This window comes from Salvia miltiorrhiza, chromosome 2, assembly GCF_028751815.1.
Source record: "Salvia miltiorrhiza cultivar Shanhuang (shh) chromosome 2, IMPLAD_Smil_shh, whole genome shotgun sequence".
Lineage (NCBI taxonomy): Eukaryota > Viridiplantae > Streptophyta > Magnoliopsida > Lamiales > Lamiaceae > Salvia > Salvia miltiorrhiza.
In genome coordinates, this window is record NC_080388.1 from 62,890,529 (window position 1) to 62,916,554 (window position 26,026).

At 34.0% G+C, this 26,026-nt stretch overlaps 3 protein-coding genes across 5 annotated transcripts; 1 reads left to right on the forward strand and 2 right to left on the reverse strand.

Moving 5' to 3' along the window:
* Positions 1-79: 79 nt before the first annotated feature.
* LOC131010993 (F-box/kelch-repeat protein At5g42350-like) lies at positions 80-3,430 on the reverse strand. 3 transcript variants are annotated; one of them, XM_057938724.1, is made up of 3 exons: positions 3,273-3,397; positions 2,978-3,064; positions 80-2,110 (listed from the first exon to the last, which is right to left on the reverse strand). In XM_057938724.1, the coding sequence occupies exon 3, from the start codon at positions 2,028-2,030 to the stop codon at positions 279-281; it is 1,752 nt and encodes a 583-aa protein (XP_057794707.1). In that variant the 5' UTR covers positions 2,031-2,110; positions 2,978-3,064; positions 3,273-3,397; the 3' UTR covers positions 80-278. The 3 variants fall into 3 exon arrangements, with proteins under 3 accessions (XP_057794707.1, XP_057794706.1, XP_057794705.1); XM_057938723.1 differs by having other exon boundaries at positions 3,180-3,286; XM_057938722.1 differs by having other exon boundaries at positions 2,978-3,430.
* Positions 3,431-17,087: 13,657 nt separating this feature from the next.
* Positions 17,088-20,634, forward strand: LOC131010994 (uncharacterized). The gene is made up of 9 exons (XM_057938725.1): positions 17,088-17,327; positions 17,410-17,436; positions 17,911-17,990; positions 18,074-18,146; positions 18,324-18,378; positions 19,862-19,913; positions 20,049-20,073; positions 20,181-20,272; positions 20,372-20,634. The coding sequence occupies exons 1-9, from the start codon at positions 17,223-17,225 to the stop codon at positions 20,418-20,420; spliced, it is 558 nt and encodes a 185-aa protein (XP_057794708.1). The 5' UTR covers positions 17,088-17,222; the 3' UTR covers positions 20,421-20,634.
* Positions 20,635-20,953: 319 nt separating this feature from the next.
* Positions 20,954-24,344, reverse strand: LOC131010995 (probable protein phosphatase 2C 27). The gene is made up of 4 exons (XM_057938726.1): positions 23,327-24,344; positions 22,550-22,744; positions 21,842-22,047; positions 20,954-21,757 (listed from the first exon to the last, which is right to left on the reverse strand). Exons 1-4 carry the CDS (start codon positions 23,534-23,536, stop codon positions 21,199-21,201), a joined length of 1,170 nt encoding a protein of 389 aa, XP_057794709.1. The 5' UTR covers positions 23,537-24,344; the 3' UTR covers positions 20,954-21,198.
* Between the last annotated feature and the right edge of the window lie 1,682 nt (positions 24,345-26,026).

The window sequence follows — 26,026 nt, forward strand, 5'->3', positions numbered from 1 at the left end:
TTTTTTATATCTATTATATTTTTGGGGATAATACACGATATATTTGTAAAATTTATAAATTCAGACTAAAAAATTACTATTAGGTCCCATAATAATGTCTTCAATTAAATTATTTCCATGAGTGTGGTGGGCAAATTACATTAGGACCAAAATGCATCCTTAATCCTTATACAAGAATACAAACACAAGAAAGGAAAAAAAACAATTTGTCACAAAAATTACCAATCTCATCAGAAAGAATCAATCAAGCCACGGTTCATTTCCAATATCTACCTCAGTTACAGACGCAGCACAGCCATCGATTTGGTCATGCACGACCACGCGTCTACATCGCGAGCCGCGTGGTTCCTCGAGACATGGCTCCAGCAGCCGCCTCCAGCTCCTGCGCCAGACGCATCGAACATCGTCACGAAGTCCAGCACCTGCCCGAAAATCTTGAACATCTCGACCCCGAAGACGAGGTCTCTATCGGCCACGAACAAGGCATTCCAGTCCATCGGAGCATCGGGGTGAACCGAGACCACCTTCCAAGAATGGTGCACGAGATCAAGCTCCCAGAGCTTCCGAATCGCCTTGTTCCTCCTCCCTATCTGGCCGTCGCCCTCGCACCACGAGACGGAGAGCATGAGGAGGCGGCCCATGCACGAGACGAGCTTCGGATAGTACTCATGCACGCGGGGCGGGCACGGAGTTGTCTGGATCCTGATCCAGTACCCCTGCTCAATGTCGTACCCAGCGAGCCGGTCGCTTTCCGAGTAGACGTAGAAGATCCCGTTGCACATAACGCCGGAACAAGCCACCCCAAAGTCTAGAGGGAGCCTCTGGATATTGGTCCATTTATTCGACACGGGGTCGTAGATTTCGCCCGAATCGAGAGGCTCGTCCCACGATCCGAGACCTCCCACCGCTATGAGAACGAACTTATTACCTTCTCTGCCGTGCGAACAAGTTTCCTGCTTCTGCCTGACTGATTTGTGTTGCTTGACACTGTGGAATGCTGCGCTCTCGTTTTCGTCTAGGGAGCTCCTCGTTTGGCGTCTAACTGAAAGGCGGTGAGGGTCCTCGTAAACATCCAACACGCCACCTACTCTTGACCTGTGGAAACGTCTCTCCGGTCGAGCTACTTGATTTCTGATGATCAAAGAATCTGGATTCACCTCAGAGATTCCGAGAACGGGAGACGATCTGGCGTGGTTCATAGACGCAGCTTTACGCGATGATTTGGTCAAGGGGTTGAATGCTATAACACCCCTATGTGTCTTGAACGAGCTGCGATCCACCCTCCCGAAATTGGCCAGGCTCGAACGACCCCCGACTATGTAAATATCGTCGTGGATGCTCGAGACAGAAAACAGAAACCTCCCCTTGAGAGACGGAGAATCGATCTTGTGCCATTCGTTTAGGGAAACATCTAGCGCGTGTATTTCTCCCATACAGAAGCCGTTTTTAACGACACCGAACAGAAACAACCACGGACTTTGGAACGAACACTCCCTCCTTGTTAGCATGAACCTATGCGTTGTTGTCAAGTTCCTCCATTTCTTGCAGACGAGACGAGCATTCATTAGACTTCTCAACGGGAGCCTCACCAAGCACATCTCCAGAACGTCATCGGGGAGATGCGCATGCAAGCTATTCTTTCGTTGAGATTCGTGAGATTTCAAGAGCCTCTGGTTGTTCTTCCTCCAGAACTTCTCTTTCACACCATATGAAAAGCAATCAACAATTGCTTCCTCGTTTCCACATATAGCGGTAGATCCTTTTGCTTCGTCACTAGCACTTGACCGCCTCCTACACCCCGTCTCTCCAAATTCCTCGCCCGTGTCAGCGCCTACTTTGCAGCCTCCACCTCTACCGTAAAGAGTAAGACATCTCAAAGACACGCCAGTCGTCTCATCTTCCACACAACCCTCGCTTCTATTGCTCTTTCTTTTCCATTTCTGGCTCATACTTCTAACAAGACGTTTGGACACGCTTAAAGACACGAATTCCTGATCAATCAGTTCTCCAGATAATGATTGTGAGGTCATTTTGAGTCGGATTGTTCAAATACCGAAGCACAAGACTCAGAGCAATCGAGGTACCACTAGCTTCATCCTCGTTCATCGACCTACAGTAGAACATGAAAGAATGATGCTTCCAAGTATCAACGGAATACGAAAATCAACTGTATATACGTACAAAAACATATCCTAATGAAGAATCGGGACACGGGTTTGCGGTTCTTACCCACTGAAAAGCATCAGATTTCTGATTTCTCAAGGAATATCAAAATCAAGACCTTGCATAGTTTATAGGAAGCAAGAAGATAACTCACCTTTCTTCATCCATAAATATCTTCCCTTCAAACTGAGTCATTTTTAAATCAAGAATTACACCGAGCTAAGACAAGATTTGGGACAACAAACATGAATGAAATTCTATTTGGGAGTTTGATTAGGACTGGCTTTATACTTCTAGGTTTGAAAAATGCAATTAAGCTGATATTCTCAACAGATTTCCTCCTGCAATTCCACCAGCTCTAAATTGAAAAATCCATTAACCTCGTAGAGTTTTAAAATGAAAATAAAAATAAAAATAAATTTTTGAATTATTTTTTTTTGTCTAAGAACACCAAGATTGGCGTGTAAATTGCAATTAACTACCCCTAATTCCCACTACTAAACAGAAAAGAACTCGAACAAATTGATGAAGCCTGACTTTTTAGGATTGGAGCAAGATTACATTTTGGCTCAATAGGATATATCATCGCAATTTCAAATTTAATTAGGTGTCACAACAAGAGCAAGAAACCATCGATCCTCACATTAAAAACAAACATAGATAAAAACTGAACTACAAAACCACAATCAAGAATGATATAATAATCTTAAACATGAACAAGAATACAGCAACACCTCATAAACGCACACAAAGATTCAACCCAAAAGAAAACAGAGAAAAAAAAATGGAAGTAAAAAAAAAAAAAAAAACAGACCTTAGAAATCAATGGAGCACATTTCTCACAGAGCCCATTTCAAGATTCAGTCCGAAATGAAAAGAGCCTCTCCCATTTAGATCCAATCTGCACAAAAGCATAAATCTCTACTGAAATTTGATCATATTAAAAATGGAGCATTTATGGTGTGACTGGCCATTGCAGAATTAATAACAGGAACAAAAAAAAAACATTATTTTACATGATGGGAATTTTTTTCCCTTTAATTTTCTTCCTTTGTGTTAGTTGGGAATGAAAAACTTTCAGTAAAGTGAAATTGATGGCTCGACCAAACCTGATCGAATGATGATTGCAGGAAAGTGACACTTATTTTTTGTATTTATTTCATTCATTTCATATATATATATAGGTATGTGAAAATCTAATGTTTATTATTCCCTTTCATTCTTTCTTTTTTGGCTTTTGTGGTTTCTTGATTTGTTCCCTCTCTTAATCTTGACTCGAAATTTTTTCTTTTCCTTGTTTATTCTTTTTCTTTTCAGGTGTGGTGCTCAATGCCTAAATTCCTCCTATTTTCCAGGTGATTTTTATAGGGGTTATTGCCAGAAAATACATATACTTTATCAATTTTCTGGTTTATATCATGACCTTATAATTTGGCCAGAAAATATATCAATTTTCAATTTAATTGCAATTATAACATGACTTTATAGTTTGGCCAAAAAATACACCAAGTTTCAATTTATTCTCAATTATAACATGACCTTGTAATTAATTTAGTATAATAATATCAAGTTTAATACATTAAATATTTTTAATTTTCTTTTCATCTCACAACATACTATATATAAATACATATATATTTGATAAATATACATCTATATGTAAGTAATATATAATATTTTTTACTTTTTAACATAGTTTCTATTATATGTACGTAATTTTTTTAATTGGTCCTAATATTTTATAATTTCACAATTTAAATAAATAAATACTTATTATATATATATATATAATATTAATAGAATATTAAAATCAAATATATATATATATATATATATATATATATGCATTTATGTGTTGAAAATGTAGATATATATATATATATATATATATATAAAACAAGATATTATATTGATGGCTTAAAAATACATACATATACATATATATATATATATATATATATTATGAAATAATTAATCATCTAACTTAATTTTTATAAAAATTAATCAATCAATTAAAAATATTTTATACATAAAAATTTAATATAAATACAATAAATATTAATACATCTATGATGAAAAATAATCTAAATAAGGTCATGTTATAATTGAGAATAAATTGAAATTTGGTGTATTTTCTGGCCAGACGATAAAGTCATGTTATAATTGCAATTAAATTGAAAATTGATGTATTTTCTGGCCAAATTATAAAGTCATGATATAAACCAGAAAATTGACAAAGTATATGTATTTTCTGACAATAACCCCATTTTTATATTTAGAAATAGAAATCATTTTTTTTTAAAATAATTGGATCAAACAGGAAATACAATAGAAATGGTAAGTGTTTTCGAACTAGAAATTTATGGCACGTTTGACTGTAGTGAAATAGATGTAATAGTTCAAATATTGGTAATAGTCTAATACTAGTAATTTAATGTTCGTTGATATGCATTTATCTCTCCATTCATTTATGTTTTGAAGGGATCTCTACATTTATTAAAGTGTTAATAGGCAAAAATGTCATATTCTTTATGTTGTATATGAAAAATGCCCTACTTTATAAACTTAAGCATTTTATGTCCTAATTATGTGAAGTAACTATTTTTCTCTTTGATGTTGATGGGTTTGCTTGGTCTTTTGTAAAAGTCTTACACATTTGACCGATTGACAGCTATCAATCAAGAGTACATATGACCGGTGAGGGCGGACACATGATTTCACCGGCCTAACACATGATCTAGCACCCAAATCATGTGTCCGACCGATAAAATTATGTGTCCGCCCGGGCAAAAATATGATTTTATCAGACGGACACATGATTTTATCACCCAGATCATGCGTCCGGTCGGTAAAATCATGTGTCCACCCGATGAAATTATGTGTCCGCCCGGGCGGACACATGATCTAGCCATCCGCCGGTCATATGTACTCTTCACTGATAGTTGTCAAATCGTTGATTTTTATGACTGATAGCTATCAAATCGATCAACAAATCAGTCAAATGTGTAAGACTTGCACAAAAAATCAAACAAATCCATCAAATCAAATAGTATTTAAAGAATCAGTCAAATGTGTAAGACTTTTTACCGCCAAATTTTCTCTCTCCCATTTTCTTTAAATTTAACCAATTTCTCTCACTTCTAACCAATTACCCGTCACTCTCTCTCTCTCTCTCTCTCTCTCTCTCTCTCTCTCTCTCTCTCCCTCTTTTTTCCTTTTTCTTTTTCTTTGCAAGTTTTCAATTTTTATTTTCTTTTCTTTAATTCCTTTTTTACATTTAGAATTTTTGTTTTTCCTAAAATTTATACATTTAAATTAATTAAAAAAATTTAATACGCATATCAAATTAAATATCATGACATGAGCTTTAATTTAATTTATAATAGTATATAAAAAAACTTAAAACTAAAAAGAAGATATTCAAATTAATTTTTTTAAAATTAATCTCTTTCTCTCTCTTATTTTATAAATGAAGTTAGTTTTCATCTTTTTTGTTATTTGCATAAAATATTTTATGAAATCATGAAAATTATGTACATTTTATTATGCAAGACTGCAATTATTTTTATTACTCTTTTATTTCAAGTTTTTATTTTATTTTTTCACTATATTCATGTTTTAAACTTGCATGAGTTTTTCATAATTTCTTTTTGCCTTATACTTAAAGGTTTTTTTTATTGTTATTAGTGTAGAGAGATAAGGACCATAGTGCATTTAATTATTTTCATATGTTTTATCGTATGTTTGGATTGCTTCAATAGATTATTTCGTATTAAATTGGTTATATATAAAAATATAAAATTTAATGATATACAATTGAGTTTTACATGAGTTTTAATTATAATATTTTTTTAAAATCCAACTTGGTGTAGGAGTTTATATTGGTTTATTTTAGAATTCTTTAATCTAATAGAAAAAAAAAGATAAATTCATAGATTTGTAATTTATTTTTCCTGTAAAAAAAAGTAGAATTGAACATATGATTTATATTTATTTAATTTAACAATAATTTTTTTGGTAATATATATATTTTTAAATGCATTAACTTTATAAATTCAATACAGTATTATCACATTCTTACGAAAAACATAATTTTCACAATAACCAATCCATATATAAACTAGGCATGTGAATAAATTTTCATATAATATTTGAATCCCCTACTTTATGAAGAATGTGTATTAAAATATTTTTCATAAAATTTAAGGATATTTTTATTTAAAATTTACCAACCTCCTTAAATTTTTTAATCTGAATACCTCTTAAAATTTTGATGTCAATCGTACATCGCACGAATGGGCGTATACTAATGTATATAAAAGATGACATTTTTCACATATAACTCAAGGAACATTTTAAATTTTCCATATACTTCTTCTCCATTTCTCAAAAGTTGAATTCAAGGACTTCGTATGTAGTGCCCATAATGAATGTTTTGAAAATTTTTATTAGAATATAGATGATTTTTTTTTCGTAATCATGATTTTTTCTTAAAGGAGAAAAATTATACGCGCGACTCTCTGTCTCTAAATCGAATTTGACAAAGTGCATTCTAATTTTTAAAATTTAAATATTTTAATAATATCAATAGTTTGTGATTACGTACAGAATATCTTGATCATAATAATATTAATATAATTTAAAGACACATGTAATTGATTTTTTTAACATCCATCCTACATGAGAAAAATGTTTTTTTTTTTTTTTTTTTAAGTTGTTCTATTTATTGATCTAATGATAAATCGGGTATTCTTGAATCTAAAAGGTGTTAAGAGTCTATATCTATTAATACCTTTGTCTTAAGCTATGACATATGTTTTTTCAAATATGATTTATTGGTCTTATGTAATTTGCACGTAATTGTGGTGTAAACCAATTGTGTATGATTGATTTATAAGAGATTGCACAAAAATATAAGTTTACACAATGTGAATCAAAGATAACCAGAAATTTTCATGATTTTTTTATATAAAAAAAGTGAACCTTCCGGATGCATATGCATATTTTATAATGGGCAAATAGCGCCAAAATTCACGAACTTTTACCTGATTCTCGTTTTTTCCACGATTTCTAAAAGTTAGACAAAAATACACAATTTTTTGATTGATTCTGATTTTTCCCACGATTATTAATTTTGCCCAATTTAAAGCTTAGGTGGCACTCGTAATTGTCAACATGGCAACGTCGTCCGGCGAATCAAACGACGTCGTTTCCAGTTGTTAAAAACACTTCTATTTGTGTTAAAACGGTAGAAATTGGTTGCAACTCATAAATTATGCAAATGGATCGATCTGGAGCTTACGTCGTATTACAAGCTCTGTTTTAAGAAGTTAAAGCTTGAAAGTGACAATGCTTTGGAGCATTCTAAGAGCCAGAGGGTTGGTGGATGAAAACCAACATGATGAATGCTTCTTTCAAAGAAGATAAATCAGAGAAAGATACAATTATTAGAATATAAAATTAGGACATGTTTAAAATTTTATGATAAAATGACATTTTAATTTAAATTGTAACGACGTCATATCCTAATCAGCATTATCAAGCTACGTCAGCTTTGATTTTTGCTGGAAAAATTCATCGTGGAAAAAATCAGAATTTATCAAAGGGTATTTTTGTCTAACTTTTAAAAATCGTGGGAAAAACGAGAATCGGATAAAAGTCCGTGAATTTTGGCGCAATTTACCCTTTTATAATTGATTAAATGCTGAGCTTAGATTAGTGAGTACTATTCTAGTGATGGCTGAGTTACATGATGGGTTGTCACTTCTTGTATCCTTCTTCTCTTTTCGTGAATTTTATAATGGTGGTAATTAATTAATTAATTAAGTGAGGAGATGATTAAGAGGTAGGCTCTAATTACCTCCACGTGTAGTGTAATGATAGGGCGTGATGCCCGCCGTCAATAAGGCAAAACCCAGCCTACTAATCATTAAATATGTATAATAACATATATTATAGGGTGAGTTTATTTGGTGGTAAAATTTTCAAATTACATTTATTTTGATGAATAAATTTATTATGAAAAAAAGGGACAATAAAAATTTATGTCTTTAAATATTTTTTTTTCTCCACATCTATATAATCTATAAAAAGGGAGATTTTTCCCTCTAATTTCTCCCTTCATTTTTCTATCTCTTCTACCATTAATTTGTTCACTATTTTTTTTCTCTTTCTCTCTCTTTTTTAATGTTTTTCTAAACATCATCAAATTTACATTATGAAAAAAATATTTAACATGCATCTTAATTTAAGTTTGTGATGAAATCTTTAATATGGTATAAAATAATCAAAAATGAAATAAAAACAAATAAATTATGAAAAATTTAAAAATTAAAATATTTATCCTCTGTCTATGCATTAATTTTTTACAATTTATTGTTTATATTTGTATATAAAAATATTTATTTATTAACTATGATAAGTAATACTCTATAATTGAGTATTAATTATGAGATCGTAGATCATTATTCGCAGTGGCGGAGCCAGGATTTTTTTTTTGGGGGGGGGGGGGGCTGAACTGTTACGGGGGTTCCGCCCCCGAGAAATTTTTTTGGGGGGCATTCAATACATTTTAGACATTTTTTACTAAAATACAAATATAATAATAAAAATAACAACATTTTCATAGATAATATAGTTCAAAACATTTACTAAAATTTTTTTTGGAGGCATTCAATAGATTTTAGACATTTTTTACTAAAATACAAATATAATAATAATAATAACAACATTTTCATAGATAATATAGTTCAAAACATTTACTATAATTTTTTTTGGGGGCATTCAATACATTTTAGACATTTTTTACTAAAATACAAATATAATACTCCCTCCGTCCCAAGAAAGTTGGCCACATTCTTTTCGGCACGGAGATTAAGAAAAGGGTTGTTATGTTTTAATTAAGTGTAGTCCACTAAAAGTTAATTAATTGTGCTTCATATTCTTCTTCTCAGTGCATCAGTTCCATTTTCAGGCTGGCGCCGGCGCGGCCGGCGCCGGAGACGGCGACGCCGGCGATCAACATGCAAACCAAAAAATCAATTCAAACCATTTTCTGTTCCATTTTCCTCAATCCAATTTTCACCAAAAAAATTCAAACCAAACACCATTTTCTGTTCAATTTTCCTCAATCCGATTTCCTCAATCCAAACATTCAAACCAAATCGGAGCCCTAGGCCCCCAAATCGCGCTGTGAGGGGGAAGGGTCGTAGCCGCCGCCGCCGCCTGAAAGCCCTAGCCCCCAAATCGCGCCACAGAGAAGAGGGAGAAGAGGAGAGGGAGATGCGACACAGAGAAGAGGGAGAAGAGGAGAGGAAGAAGTGGTCGCGGCGTCGTCGAGAGAGGCGGCGGCCATGGGGGTCGCGGCTGAGGGAGGTGCGAAACCCTTGATTTTTTCATGAATTCGCGGCGGAGCTATTGGCGAGTGAAATCGAGAAGGTGAAGAGTTTGCCGGAGAGTGCAGACGAGAGGGCGGGGCCGGCCGGCGGCAGTCCGCCGGAGAAGAAGAGGGAAGGGGGAGATGTTTTGGGGGGGCGCTGAGTGTGGGTGTGTTTGTGTGTGATTTGTGTTTGTTCGAGAGAGATCTGAGCAAGGGCGGTCGGGAAGGGGAGAGGGAGGAGAAGGGGATGGACGGCGGCCGGCGGCCGGCGTCGCTGTCGGCCGCCGGAGAAGAAGAGAGAAGGGAGAGGTTTTGTGTGTTGTGTGTGTTTTGTGTGTTGTGCGTGTGTGTTGTGTGTGTGTGTGTTTTTATTTAATATGAGTGAGGATAGGTTAGATTAATAGGTGTAGATTAGTTGACTTAATTATAGAGTTTAATTTGGTGTAATTTTTACCCAAAAAGGAAAGTAGCCAACTTTAGTGGGACGCCCAAAAAGGAAATGTGGCCAACTTTAATGGGACGGAGGGAGTAATAATAATAACACCATTTTCATAGATAATATAGTTCAAAATTTACTAAAAAAATTTTAGGGGCATTCAATACATTTTTTACTAAAATACAAATATAATAATAATAATAACAACATTTTTAGACATTATAATTTTTTTTTTTTCAAAATTTGGGGGGCTCTAGCCCCCCTGGCTACGCCCCTGATTATTCGTAGATCGTATAACAAAAAAAATTCACAATGTTTTTCATTATGTACTCGTAAATATTGAAGTTTTTTTCGTAGACGATAGTGAAGTTCCACATTCAAGCTTTACCTTTTACTCTCCCCAACTTGAATTATACAATACTAATATACCATCAATCTCTACATATCCAAATAATTTGAATGATTATGAATGAAAGAAAAATAAAAAAAAAAACTAATAGTGTTATTCACTTGATATAGCACCTATAATATTTATATTTTATACATTTATATTATGGTTCAACACATTGACCATAATCCCTTAACTTTGCATTAATAAAATGTTAGAGTTAAATAATTTTAATAAAGTTCATAATATATACCCCTTTATCCAATTATAAGTGACTCAAAACTTTTGAACATAAAAATTAGGAAGAAGGTGTAAATTGATTAAAAGTGGTAGGAACTAGTACATTTTTTGAAGGGTTAATTTTTGTCATTTATAGAAACATGTCATTTATAGTGGGATAACCTAAAATTTAACACATGCCACTTTTAGTGGAATGAAGGGAGTAGTAATTAATGGTATTAAGATTAAGATATTAAACTATTCTTTTCACGATTATTATAAAATCAAAGATAGTTTTTTAATTAATGTAGCGATAGAAGATAAAACCATATAGATTTTAAGGTATATTTAAAGAATTAATATATTATTACAATATTTTTAAAATCTTTTTTTTTTCTTTTAGTAAGTTAGTAAAGCGAAACCACAAACATATTTTTTAAGAGATTGTTGCTGGAAAATACCTCAAGTTTGTATTTTCTTATTTATATCATGACCTTTATTTTTTGCTACAAAATATATGAAGTTAAAATTGACTCTAAATCGTTCCACGGTGAGCAATTTTGCCCAAATTCAATCTGATATCGCAATGAAAAATAACAAATCGTGGGACTATTCAAATTGAATTTGGGCAAAATTACCTTATTCCATCCTATTATTGGTCAACAGTTATACTTGATCATAATCAATGGGCTATTGAGATTAGGGCTGTAAATGAACAGAGCTACCCGCAAACTAATCGAGATTCGGCTCGAAAAAAGCTCGTTCGGAGCTCGATTCGATAATAAACGAGCCGAGCTCGAGTCTGACAGTGCTCGGCTCGTTGAGCTCGCGAACATGTTCGAATTCGATTGTTCGCGAACATGTTCGCGAGCCTGTTCACGAACCTTCAGTCGAGCCTTCAATCGAGTTAGTACACGAGCCTTAAACGAGTCGAACTCGAACTCGAACTCGTGTAACATATTAATTAAGAAGATTTTCTTAAATTTATAACAAATTCGAGCTTGAACACCATATATACGAACATCTAACGAGCCGAGCTCGAGCTCAAGCTCGAATTCGATATTATCGAGCATCACCCGAGCCGAACTCGAACATAGCCCGAGCTTAGTAAGTGGATGACGAGCGCGAGCTCGATCATCAAGATAAAAGCTCGAATCGAGCTCGAGCCGAACTCGAGCCTGCTAGTATTCGGCTCGGTTCGGCTCGTTTACAACCCTAATTGAGATTGATTTTGGGCGAAATTATCCGTCGTGGAACGATTTAGAATAAATTTTAATTTTATATATTTTCTGGCAAAAGATAAAGATCATGATATAAAACAGAAAATTGACAAACTTTGAGTATTTTCCGACAATAACCCTATTTTTTAATGTATCGATGAAAGATGAAATCAAATAGAATTTTTATGTGAATCCAATAATTGATATATTCATGTAATTTTTTTTTAAAATTATAAAATAATATATTCTTTTAACATAGCACTATAGAAGATAAAATCAAATAAAATTTTGGTGTATATATAATGAATCGATGTATATGTTCTTCTAAATATATTTTATTGAATAAGGATATTTAGTTACAAGTATTATCAAATGGCTACAAATATATATATATATATATATATATATATATAATATATATATATATATATATATATAGGGAGCATAGATGCACAATTTCGATTTGCTTGAATATTTTGCATTGTTGGTTTCAATTGCATAAATTGCATATTTTTTAAGTGCACAGTAAAATATAATAGATGCACAGTTTCTTTTGTTGACTAAATCCTAACCATTAGATCTAATATTTAAAAGGTCAAGATTATGTTCCTAGTTCTCATTTTAACAGAGGTTTTTATTAGAACCTCTTCCTATATATATATATATATATATATATATATAGGGGAGGGCTATAACCTTATTTTGATATAAAACAAAAAATTGACAAACTTTGAGTATTTTCCGATAATAACCCTATTTTTTTAATGTATCGATGAAAGATGAAATCAGATAGAATTTTTATGTGAATCTAATAATTGATATATTCATGTAGATTTTTTCAAAAAAAAAAAATTTTAAAATAATATATTCTTTTAACATAGCACTATAGAAGATAAAATCAAATAAAATTTTGGTGTATATATAATGAATCGATGTATATGTTCTTCTAAATATATTTATTGAATAAGGATGTTTAGTTACAAGTATTATCAAATGGCTACATGTATATATATATATATATATATATATATATATATATAGAGTTGGGCTATAATAAAAACACATCTTTTTGTAAAAACTAAAAACGGCTGAATTCTATGTAGAACACGTATGAATTGGTTGTGTAACTGTATGAATTGCGAAATGTATGAATTCTATGTAGAACACGTATGAATTTCGCAATTCATACAGTTACACAGCTAATTCAAACGTGTTCTACATAGAATTCATACATTTTAGCCGTTTTTAATTTTTACAAAAAGATGTGTTTTTATTATAGCCCACCCCTATATATATATATATATATATATATATATATTTGTAGGTATATGGTGGGGTTAACATAGAAACCCCCCTTAAGATGAAAACTATGAACCAATTTAAAACCTTTGATTTAAATAAAATAGAGGGCTGAGATTAAACTACAAATATACAATTTAATTACTAATTTAAATGTAATTTAAATTAAAAGGGTAGAAATGTAATACAGTAATTCTTTCTTTTTCACGTTTCCAAATTACCTTTCATTTGTAATTAACTTTCACCTAGGTTTTGAAAATAGACAGCAGCCGACTTCAAAACTACCACTTCCATTGATCTGGAAAAAAAAAAGAGGACGGAGTCGGAGGAGAAATTAAACCGGCGGCGACTTCTGTGCAACCTTCCGTGCAAGAATCGGTCCCTCGATCTGAAAAATGAAGCGACTTGGTTGCTAGTTTTTTGGCCGGCGGCGACTTATGTGCAACCAAGTTTCCGATCGGTTGCGGGAATTTTGAGCGCCGGTCTGTGCTTGGCAATGGCGAACTATGCAAGACGAAGGTGTTTCCAGCGTGTGAAGGAGATTTGGGCCTCGGTTTGTGCAAGGTGGCGGCGGAGCGATTTAGTTAAGGAGTTCTTTTCCGGCGATTCAAAATAAGGCGGCGGTGTGCATCTATGTGTTTCACTACCGGCTGCGACGGAGTCCAGTATTTCAATTTTGCGACATTGTTTAAACCTTTCAAATTTAAATTGCATAGATGTTGGATATTGTTGCACATTTTATTACATAGATGCACAGTTTCGATATATTGGTAATTTGCATAGATGCACAAGATTGATTGATTGGTATTGTTGCAACAAAGTGTGCGGCTAATCTCTTGTTCCTATACCTTTCTTGCTTAAACGAAGTGAAAAAAAAACTCACTAGTAGTAGATTAGCTTTCGTTGCATAGACACACAGGATTCATTTATTGGTATTATTTAAAGTAATTTCACAATATTTATTAAGTGCATAGTAAAATATAATAGATGCATAGTTTCAAATGCATAGATGCATATTTTAGATTGGACTAAGTATTTTGCATTGTTGGTTTCAATTGTATAAATTGCATATTTTTTTAAGTGCGTAGTAAAATACTAAAATGTTATAGTTGCACGCCGGAACATGTTGGTGCACATATGAGTTATAATTAATGTTCATGTAATTGTAGGTTGGCATAGAGAAGGACATGTGTGTTGGACAGTCGGGTGAAGCACAAATTGAGATTACTGAACGTGGTCAAACAAATGAGAACGTTGTTGGTTTGTGGCCACAGAGAAGCAAAAGAAATATGGTAAAAAAATGAATGATGACAAATTTGATTGTGGAGATGAAACTTACTATTGTTGAAATTGAAATTCATCTATTTTTGACAAGTGATGTAATGACTTTATATTAGAAATGTTAAAGAGCATATACAAATTTAAAACTAAATACAATGACTCATGCAACTTCAGATTCAAATGTGCAACAAACTAAAGCAATTATGCAACAACAATATAAACAATTAAACATTTTCAATCCCAACTATGCAATTAAAATTGATAAACATATACAATTTCAATCCAAACTCTTTAATTCAACTATGCAATTAAAATATTTGTATGCAACAAACTCATTCGTGTATGCAACATATCCATTCAACTATACAGATCAAATATTCGTCTGTGCAATTCATACGTTTAGCTGTGCACTTAATTAATTATATAATTTGATTATGCAACTCAAAGATATTATGAACAATAATTGAAACAATAATAACTAACACTGCAAAAAAACAACTTCCTAACAATTAAATAAGAACAATAATCGTTTTAATAAAGAAAAATATGACAAACAAATTTCGAAAATAAGTCAATGAAATTAGCCAACAAAAAATGACAATAAATCTAAATTAATAAATACCTTCAGTGTTCATCGTATATAAATACTTGCTTCAACTGGTTTCAACAAGAATTTATATTAAGAGTATGGAAGAATAAAGGAGACTTAGAGAAAGAATGAGAGAGAATTAAGAACATAAAATAAAAAACACAAAAAACCTAGACAGAACGTGCAACAAAAATAAATATTTCTCTTTCATTAAAAAAGAATATTTTTAATCAACTTTGATTCTTTAATTAACAAAATAAAATAATAAAAACGTCCAACACACACACAAACGATTAGGTTCCTAGACTTTAATTAGATAATAAAACTATAAAAGACAAAAATAACCTTTCTCTTATTAAAAATAAAATAAGATGGTAAATTAAAACTAATTACACTTAATTAGGCGGTTCTTTTGTTGACTAAATTCTAACCATTAGATCTAATATTTAAAAGGCGAAGATTAGGTTCCTAGTTCTCATTTTAACAGAGGTTTTTATTAGAACCTTTATAATTAGAATAATATCCAATGAATATATTCTTATAAATATATAATATTTTATTGGGTTAATATGCAAAAACACCCCCAACGTTACCATCCCAACTACATTTAAGCCCCTAACCTAACGTTGATAGCAACTAACACCCTAAAGTTCATTAAGTACTACAATTAAATCCATAAACAAACAATTTCTTTCACAAAATTAAGAAATTCATTTTTTTTAATCTATATAATATATAAAAGAGGAGTTTTCTCCCTCCATTTTTTCCTACCATTTTTTCTCTCTCTTTTCCCATCATTTTTTTATTTTTAATTTTCATCTCTTTTTTCTTTTACAATTTTAACACTTTTCTAAATAATATCAAATTTAATTTATGAAGAAATATTTAATAAGCATCTTATGTTTAAGTTTGTAACAAAATATTTAATATGGTATAAAAATTATTAAAAATAAATTTAAAACGAATGAGTTATTAAAATTTTAAAATATTCTATTTTCTTTCTCTTTGTTAAAATTTTACGATTCTTTTATTTATGTCTGTGTATGAAAATATTTATTTATATGAAAAAATTGATGGGAGAAGAGAGAGAAAAAAATGGTGGGAAAAAATGGAGGGAGAAAACTCCCCTTTGATATATTATATAAATTAAAAAAAAATGAATTTCTTAATTTTGTGAAAGAAATTTTGTTTATGGGTTTAATTGTAGTACTTAATGAACTTTGGGGTGTTAGTTGCTATCAACGTTAGGTTATGGGCTTAAGTGTAGTTGGGGTGGTAACGTTAGGGGTTTGGCATATTAACCCTATTTTATTTATAATTAAATAAAAATATAATAGAAATATAATAGTCGATCTATACTTTGTGCCTATCATCACACCTTTTATATCAATATAATACAATATACTTTACTTGGCATAGCGCTTCCATTAATTTATTTGGCCAAGCAGGAAAAATCCCTGCTTGTGATATTGTCATATTGATATTTTAATTAATATGGTAAATTTTGGAGTTGATTAATAAGTAACGATGCCTAAACTTGATTTTTTTTTCACACCCATTTTATCTTCTCATAAATTTCGAATCTCTAAAACGAAACGTTTTTTTTTTCTTTCTCTTTAATGGTATTTTTATGATAACCGGGTATTTTGTTATAATATGAGTATTATGCATAGTCCCCAAGGGACATCAAGCGGTGCGACCTCTTGTCTGTGAACAGTGAGATCTCGTGTTCAAATCCCACTTCTGATTTATCAATAATTGTTAATTGTTAATTGTTCTTAAATTAATGCTGAGGCGAATATATGAATTAAACGATCAATATACTAAATTACATAATTTAATGTTTTATATTACGATTGCATCAACTTGCCACTTTAGCTAGCAACGATATCATCAATCGTCGAAAATTTAAAAGATTGTGTATTTGGAGACATGAATTTTAATTCATGTGTTTTAGGCCCAAATACTGTAGATGAAATGCTTGGCATAAATCTGCATATAAGTGTTATGGGCCGAGCCCTTTTTATGTAGTGCATTAAACTGCAGACCAATTCCGAACAGAAGCCCAACTACTTCACTTTAATTCGACACCAACAAAATATGCCAAGTGGCGCGATTCTACTGGAAAAGATACCACACTCCTGTGCTGACGTGGCACTAACTTATTTGTTTTTTTCGCGTTGTTTTTGATAGTTGGAAAATTGCTCCTCCTTGGAAATCATCAAGCAGAAGAATATCGAGCAGCAAAAATGGCGAATTTCAACGTGAATTCAATCCTGTTAATCGCTATTTCGATTTTGGCGGCTTCGGCTTATGGAATTGAGGATAAATGTGCCGCCTGCAATGCAATTGCTGTGTGTAACTTTTTTTGCTTCTTTAAATCTCGACATTTCATTTTTTCTTCTCTTTTTTAAGTTGAAGTTCTTTATTTTGCAGATGGAGCTGGAGCGCGGACTCTCAAATGTAAGTTTCTTCATTCCTGGTTTTTGTGCAATTATGTTTTCAATTTGGTTAAAATCATGCAGCACTCAGTTTCAAGTAATGAAATATTCTGAGAACTGAAATTTTGGGACTGGGTGAGAATGGTGCTGTTGGATATGTAGGGATGTGAACTGATTTTGGAAAACATATTTTGTCAGTGGAATGGATAGAATGATTTTTCAATTGAACTATAAGTTGGTAGTGTGAAAGTGGAATATGTTCATCCATGATTTGAGGTTTTTAAGATGAGGATTGAAAATCTGACAATGTGTGTTTAGATGTAATGGAGTATTCAAAGTTAGAGCAAAAATATCACTAGGAGGCTGATTAGAGCTAAAGTAGCTGCATTTTTTTTGGGAATGTTATATTGGCTAATTCACTTGAAAGCGACTTTGCTCCAATGATGGTTCTCATAAGGAACTACTTTGAAGTAAAACTAATTCATGCTGTATGCAGGAAAAACCGAGAAATCATTTGGACATGAGACACCGTCTGGACTCCAAAGGTCAGCGACAAGGGAAGCTAATAGACTACAGGTATAAGGGCAATGGAAGTGGCTCTCTGTGTATCATCTCTTACTAATGCTCAAATTTATTGCTTCCTTGTTTTTCTCCAACAGAGTCAGTGAGTTGAGAGTCGTTGAACTTCTTGATGGGCTCTGCGAAAACATGCAAGATTATACTCTCGAGAAGGTACAGCCCCTCCATCCCTTATCTTGAAATGCCACGATATAATATACAAATGCAGGACAAAACTTTGGTGTGATCTTCTTGATAATGATCTTAAGGTTCGATAGTATATATAAAATCAATAGTCTACTGGTCTCGTCATTACACGGATGTTAATTTTTATGTTTATGTTATTGGCAGGTGGATTCGAGCAGACAATGGATCAAGGTTAAGGATTGGGATAACCTTAAGACTAGTATGTATTCAAGCTTCGTCTGACAAATCCACATTTAATTCTTTTTGCCAACTCATTATGCTGTTCTTTAACTGGATGTCTTTGAGTTGTTTAAGTCTGCACTAACAAACTGAACACGTAGACTCTAGCCAGATCTTAAATATGCCTGATTCCCAAAATTTTAGGTTCAGTAGTACAGACTTGTCAACTTTAGAAGAAAATTACAAAAAGTATGGAAAAACTCTACTTCTAAGCGAACTAATATGCTGCTTCTGATAATCTACTGGTCAGTACTGGGCCAACTCTCAATTATAAAGATTTAATGGCTGGCAGTCCATAGTTGAATTAATAGTTATTCACTTGTGATGCATGCTTGTGGTAAAGTTCTTAATTGTCGTGTTACTATTTTTATGATTAGAAAGGGAAGATCCCAGGTCCATGGAATACGTGTGCAGCTTAGCTTGAATGATCCATAGCCAATGCTGTTCTGAACTCTGAAATTCATGACTGAACTGATAAGCACGTTTTTATGCTAAGTCAATGACCTAATATGACTACAATGACATCTGATACTGAAAGTGCTATTATCTTCTGTGATCCACTAAAGCACTCTCTTTCCTCTCATTTTCTTTTTCTTTCATTGTGCACAGAGGCCACATGGAATATATACTAAAAGCCTGGGAACTGGGAAAATAAATATGGTACTTTAATTATGTTATGCTTTTACCACTCGTTGCCAAAGATTGACTACTTGTTTGAAGCATGCATGGTAACTGGAATCCCATTCCATCCTTATGGAGATATGAATGCTACTAGAGAAACCGTGATAATGTTAACTTAGAGCTTACATATCAGATTATTAAGCTTGGTCTAGAAACAAACCACATCATACTGGTGGATGTCAATTTAAAGTTGAGGAATCTTTGCGGACACTTTGTTAAACACTCTGAATAAGAGATGTATGAGATAGATGGTCAGAAACATTTGACTCATATTTTAAAAAAAGTAGCTGTTCTTTTGACTTAAATATCTGAGTAAACTCGTTGAATCTGAGTTGTTTTGTGGAACAAGAACATAAGATTTAGGCCTGCCAGCCGATTCGAAATTGTAGATCCAGAATTCATATTGGGTATGGTCATCTCCAACAACAAATTAGTTATGTGGCACCAGAAATCATAGAACTTGATTGACATAGTCTGACTTAGTTTATCAGAAAGAAAGCATGACAAGACTTGGTTTTGATGGAGTTTGTGCATGGAAGGGAGTGAGGGGAGAGAAGTTGGGTTAGAGATATTTACTCGATGTGGGTCTTTGGTGATGGCCTTTCACTTTACTTGGAAACTTGAAGTTCGATATTCATGATCCGAGCTTCATTGTTTTCTTATCATTTGCTAAATTGGAATTGCATTTCGTAACTCGCTTTCAGTTTCTTGTTAGTATGATTACTAAGGTTCTCATAATTTTCTGACAAATACTATCTTGTACTTCAATAATTCTATGATAGATAAACAAGAAGCTCGTGCATATTCAAAAGACATTTCATCTTTCTGTGGAAGGTAAAGACATGCTTTACATATTTAGTTTAGTCCAAAGTTTGGGTGTCTGGCGCAATCTTTATACTTTCCAGTTGTCTGGGTATGCATAAAACTCGATCTTTAATTACCTCAGCTTTTTTTCATTTTCTTACATAGGTTACTGGAGGAAACTGAAGATGAGGTGAATTTTTATCCTACCATCCCTTGCTATATGTGTGTGTGGGGGTTCTTTCTGCATTTCTTGAAGAAATTTGGTACTGACTAACATATAAATATTTGCTGAAACAGCTTTCAGAGAGGATAAAGAAAGGATCTGTTAAAGCCGGAGAAGTAAGCAAGGTCCTATGCCAAGACATCAGCAGATATTGTAGTCAGACAAGGTTATTCTTTATACCTAAATCATATATATTCATAATACATGATTCTATAGATATTTTTTTCCCAGGCTTTCAATTAACGATCCCTCTCTATGTGTTCAGTGGCAATGGGGAAACAGTCGATGATGAAACCAGCAACGAAGAACTCTAAGGAACCAACCACGAGAGGTTGCTCTGCAAAATCGTGGTGTAACATTGTTTTGGTAGAAGAGGTTGTGAATGTCACTCCAAAAGCTTTGTTTTACTTTTGGCTGGAAATGGTCTTGGTTAGAATTGATTAACCCGCATTTTAACTGTCACTCACACTTAAAAAAGAAAACAATATGTTCATTCTCAAAAAAAAAAAAAAACAATTATGTTGGTCATGTTTCTTATATCCATTTAATCTATTTCATGAATTTAAGGTCAGAAAGATAGGTTTTGATGGTATTAGTAGGGAAGCTAATTTGTAGCTCATGCTCGGCACCCTACTGAGCCGTCAAACCTTGTGATTGGTCTACTTACCTACGGGTGTATTTCGAAATAATCATATCTATCCCAGGCTTCAAAAACTCGGTATAAATTATAATGAACCGAGGGCTCAAAAGGTTACGTATTATTATTATTATTATTATTATTATAGAATATTTTAATAAATTTGTAGTAAATTAAATAAACCATAAACTAAGTTATGTAATTCATAAATAATAAAAAATAAGGATTCTATATATATGACAAATAAATTTGGCTCATGTAGGATAACATGCCTCTGTGCTAAGGTACAACAACAGAAATCATCCTTAACCAAGCTAAAAAAGCTAATGGTTAAATTCATCCCATTTATACAACATTTCACTACAGATACTCCAGAACAAATTCTCAAAGAAAAAGAACCAAAAAACAATGAGAAATCAGCATGTAAACCCCCATTTCAGTCAGTATCACATCTCTCACAACCTGCCTTCCAAAGCTCCCTTGAGAAGATTCAGCCCCTCAGCCGATATGCTCCGCCTCACTCGGGTCGGGGCAATCTCGATCCGAGGCGGCGGGTCGGGGGAGAAGCATATAATGACGACGGTCAGGTTATCACACGTGTTGCGCTTCAGTGCCTCCCTTACCAGCTCCCTCGAGCACCGCTCAGGGTCGTTGTGCAGCATCAGCTCTTTCCGAGCCATTGTGACCGCGTACTGGCTGCTCATCACCTCCCACAGGCCGTCGCACCCTAGGATCAAGAACTCGTCTTCCTCTGTTAGCAGCGTCTCCTGCAGCTCTGGTTCCGCGCTCAATGGAGAGGCAGACCCTTTCGGCCCCTTCATGTGCCAGTCGCCCAAGGCGCGAGACACGGATAGCTGGCCGTTGAGGTAGCCATCGTATATGGCTCCTCCTAGCTTCTCGATTCTGATTCTTTCAGACGTGAAGTTAGGCTTGTGGTCTCTCGACATCTCGATGGCCCTGCCGCGTTTTCCCAGCACGGCTCGACAGTCTCCAGCATTGGCTACTATCATTTTTCTGCAAAGGGAACGAACATCAAACTCTTACGATTCTGCAGACAAATTATAAATGGTCATACATGAATTATGTAGCTTTTCTTACCTCCCAGAGATGAATGCAGTCAATACTGTGGTGCCAGACGATATGTCGAGAGAACTATCATCGGCAAATGCATAATCTGTTTTCAGAAACGCGCTCTTGATCGCTCTTTCCAGACAAACAGGGAAGAAAGAATCTTCAACTATGAATTTAAGAAGCTTCTCCCTGACAAATGATGCAGCGTCTATACCTCCATGGCCATCAAATACCTGCTTCGTGTAAAATGTGACCAATGATTAGAGAATATCACGAGAATAGAATGAAAGAATGGAGTTTTAAAACGGCATCTTAATGCTCCATGAGAACACTTTACTTGTCAAAGATGCTCAATTATCACAGTCTAAGCCCTAAATCCTACACTTGTCAAAGGCACTCATAATCACGGTCGAAAGAAGGATAGTCCAAATTAGGTGGAAAAACTACATGAGACTGATCCTCAACAACGAAACATTGAAGCCATCGTCAACATACACATAATACAATATCAACATATAATTCCCCTTTAAAATGTCCATGTAATGCCAAATTTTTGTCTCAATGATCAAAGCAAATGCAGGCATACAATCTAGTCTACGTCAAATTCTTTATACACAAATATATTTCTTTAATAGGTTCAAGACCTCCGCATGTTTATCTGCAATCCAAAATTAGTAAATACACCCTTTCAGTGGGAGATGAAAGGATCGAAAAACATTTCAGTTTCAAACTTACCCCATAGAAAGCTCCAGGCGAAGGGACATCCACTGATTCACTTAAATAATAAGGCAAGTTATCTATGCAGATGTGTACATCCTCCATAGAGGGCTTAGGTCCTTTCTCAGCACAGCTTCCAGACCGAAAAATTGGTAGGAAGCTCGATTTTATGTCTGATGGTGAATTGATTCCAGCCCCTCCAAGATCAAAATCCTGGTAGATAGATATACATAGAACATGTTAGCTCATCACACATAAAGCAGCACACATACATGAAACGAAAACCCATATTTTCTGAACTTATGCCACTTCCAACCAAAAAAACAAGAAAGAAACAGTGACAATTCAACGGCACATTTTTCCTGAAGATTTTTAACATGCAACTCATCAAAGCATTCCACACATGGAGCAACTCTTCTTCTTAGATGATTGCTATCGTTAATATTTCACAATATTGACCACCCTCATTTTTTCCAACGTTGAAATACGCATACATGCCTTCCCAAATCCCCGTTGCTCAAGGCAGCAGCTAGAATAAAGGTTTGGAAGTAAAATTCTATGATGGAATGTAATGAGATCCACAGTTATATACATATGATACTGAACTATAATATCGAACCATAAACAATTCGAACAAGATTTAAAGACCAGATATGGAATATCTTAAAAATATTGCTAACTTATATTGCTCACCATACAAACATGATTCACACACTATTTACGTAATCAAGCACTCTGCATAACTAAACACACAAACACAGCTGTTGCATCAGATCACAGAAATAAGTAGTTTACCACCAAATCTGCAGATGACACAAATGTATCAGTGCTCATAGAATGCCTCACAACAGATAGATGCCGCGGTGGTTTACCATTCAGCGTTTGCTTTGACTCATTCTCATTTTCCGAAGTCTCATCTTTCACCACGGAAACCTCACCATTACCCTCACTACAATCACATCCTATATCACTAAACTGAAGAGAACTATCAGCATAAGCAGCCATATTCCTCCCAAAACATCAACTCCAATTCTCCTAAGCAAGATCAACCCCTCTTTTCGACTAAATAATGCATGAAACCATTCACAGTACTCTCATCAAACCCCACTAGAATTGCTAAGATGAACCTTCACCTAAGGGCGAAAAAACCCCACAAATCACCTTCAAATTCCCAAGCTAAAATGCATCAATTGTTCAACCAAGCATCATGAAACCCTAATTGAACTCAAAAAGATCAGATTTGGATAGTTAAAACTTTACCAGTTACCACAGATCAGAACCCGAAATGCTTCCCCAAAATTACTCTAAGATAGAGGAAGCAAAATTTAATAAAGCAAAACTTCAGACCAATAGATCATAATCCCTTTATGGAAAGCAAAAAATTCCAATAGCAAAGCTACAGAGTATAAAACTCAAACCCTTAATTCAAATACAGAGCATTCATCCAACTCAAATAACAATCGAAACTGATCTTCCCTAAATAGATAGAATGAAAAAAATCAGGGGAAAAAAAAAAAAACGGAAATTTCAATTAATTTTTTAGAAAAAAACTGGAAAAAACAAAGAAATTCGTACGGACGATAAAGAAGAGGGAAGGAAGAAAAATGGGTGAAAATAGAAAGAAAAAGGATCGCATAAATGGAGCGGAGTTCTTGTTCATGCGGTTGGTAACCGGCGATTGCAGGTAAGCGGCTGTCGTTTTACCGGAACGTGGCTGTATCCTGTTGGTCGGTTGGTGGGGTCAAATCCCAGCCGTCAGATCACGCGGGTTGGCAGCGGGGCAACGGTCAGGATCAACGGAATCTATCTGCCTCTTGCGGTTTTGTTAGGGTGGGTTCGTTGGCGGCCGTTAAAGCGGCGCATAGGATTCTCTTTGCCACGTGCCAATGGGTGGTTGGATGCCGTCTGGGTGAGGTGAAATAGTCCGTCTTTATCAACAATGTGAGAGTTTGCGATGGTTATCTCTTGGAGTAACTATTTTAGCAAATAATAATAATACTTTTTTCATTTAATTAGTAAATTAGATTTTCTTTTGTATATATTTTTTTTGATCAGTTAAAATTTTATTCAAGAAAAATCGTGCAACAATAAACTCAAATCTAAAACTTTTCGTTTTATATACTAATCACTCTACTGCTTATCAATATACGCACAATATTCAATTAACTTTAGACTCTAAATAAATGATCTTTACTTACTTTATATTATAAATTTATTTTATACATCATTCTTATAAGTTATTCATTTATTTTACATTCTAAATACCCTATCTTTAGGGGGGTGTATTCGTTGTGGATTTCCACAGACTTTAAAAAGTCCATGAAATTTAAATTCCATGGAATTCACATAGATTCCAGACGACTTTCAAAGAATTCTTGGTTGGATTTCACCCCGATTTTCACTGATTTTCGAAGACTTTACGGGATAATTTTGGAATTGAATTCCATGAAACCAGCGCCCGCGGAGAACAAGCGCCCGCTAGAAGAAACCCAACGACCGCTGAGTTCCAGTGAGCGCTGAAAACCCAGCGATCGCTGGGTTCCAGCTAGCGCTGGGAATAATCATTGATAATGAACTGGCAGATTAAGCATTGATTCAACAAAATCACCAATTTTCAGTAAGCAAAATACCATTTGGTACTGCTCAGCTTTCGGACCAATTTTCGGACCAATTTATGTTCAGTCAGTGGGATTGTGTAACAGAAAATGAAAGAAAAAATAAGCAATGGTTGAAAAATGGAACTTTGTGTGAATCGTATCGATGGCCAGATCTTTTGTGGGGATAAAGCATTAAGGCACCAGTACCACCTACTACTATTTTATCAGAATATTAGATACTTTGTGTGAATCGTATCGATGACCAATTTTCGGACCAATTTTCGATTTTCATAATTCATGCGAATACACATTGTGTTGGCCTTTACTATTGATCACATCCGCGCAACTCAGCCAGATTAACAGTCAGCGGTCGCTGGGTTTTTACAATGATTATTCCCAGCGCTCGCACACCCAGCGGCCGCTGGAAACTCTCAACGATTGCTGAGTTCCAGCGCTCGCTGGCTTCTTGGCTGCGGGCGCTGGAACTCAGCCCTCGCTTAAAACTTCATGGATTTCAATTCTCGTGGTTCTTGGCCGGATTTCGTCGTGTGTATTTTTTGGATGAAATCCATGAAAGTCATTCCGGATTTTAAATCAATGGAATAACGAATACACCTAAATTTGTATGGATTTTAAAAAGTCTAAAACGAATACACCCAGATTTATATGGACTTTTAAAAGTCTTGAACGAATACACTCAGATTTCTGCAGACTTTTAAAAGTCTTGAACGAATACACTCAGACTTTTAAAATCCATAGAAATCCATCAAATTCCACAACGAGCTCAAATTAAATAAACCATTATTAATAAAACGACGAGAACAATAAAAAACGTCATAGAATATAATCTAGTGGCATTTCAGTATTTCCTCAGTTTTAAATAATGAGAGGTAGTGGC

Excerpts from the sequence above, each read along its gene's own strand:
- LOC131010993 (XM_057938722.1), bottom strand. The coding sequence starts at position 2,030 with ATGACCTCACAATCATTATCTGGAGAACTGATTGATCAGGAATTCGTG.
- LOC131010995 (XM_057938726.1), bottom strand. The coding sequence starts at position 23,536 with ATGGCTGCTTATGCTGATAGTTCTCTTCAGTTTAGTGATATAGGATGT. Across the intron at positions 22,745-23,326 it reads TGTCATCTGCAGATTTGGTG|GATTTTGATCTTGGAGGGGC; the intron begins GTAAACTACTTA and ends TCTATCTACCAG. Across the intron at positions 22,048-22,549 it reads CGCCTGGAGCTTTCTATGGG|GTATTTGATGGCCATGGAGG; the intron begins GTAAGTTTGAAA and ends TACACGAAGCAG.
- LOC131010994 (XM_057938725.1), top strand. The coding sequence starts at position 17,223 with ATGGCGAATTTCAACGTGAATTCAATCCTGTTAATCGCTATTTCGATT. Across the intron at positions 18,147-18,323 it reads AAGATTATACTCTCGAGAAG|GTGGATTCGAGCAGACAATG; the intron begins GTACAGCCCCTC and ends TGTTATTGGCAG. Across the intron at positions 20,273-20,371 it reads AGATATTGTAGTCAGACAAG|TGGCAATGGGGAAACAGTCG; the intron begins GTTATTCTTTAT and ends CTATGTGTTCAG.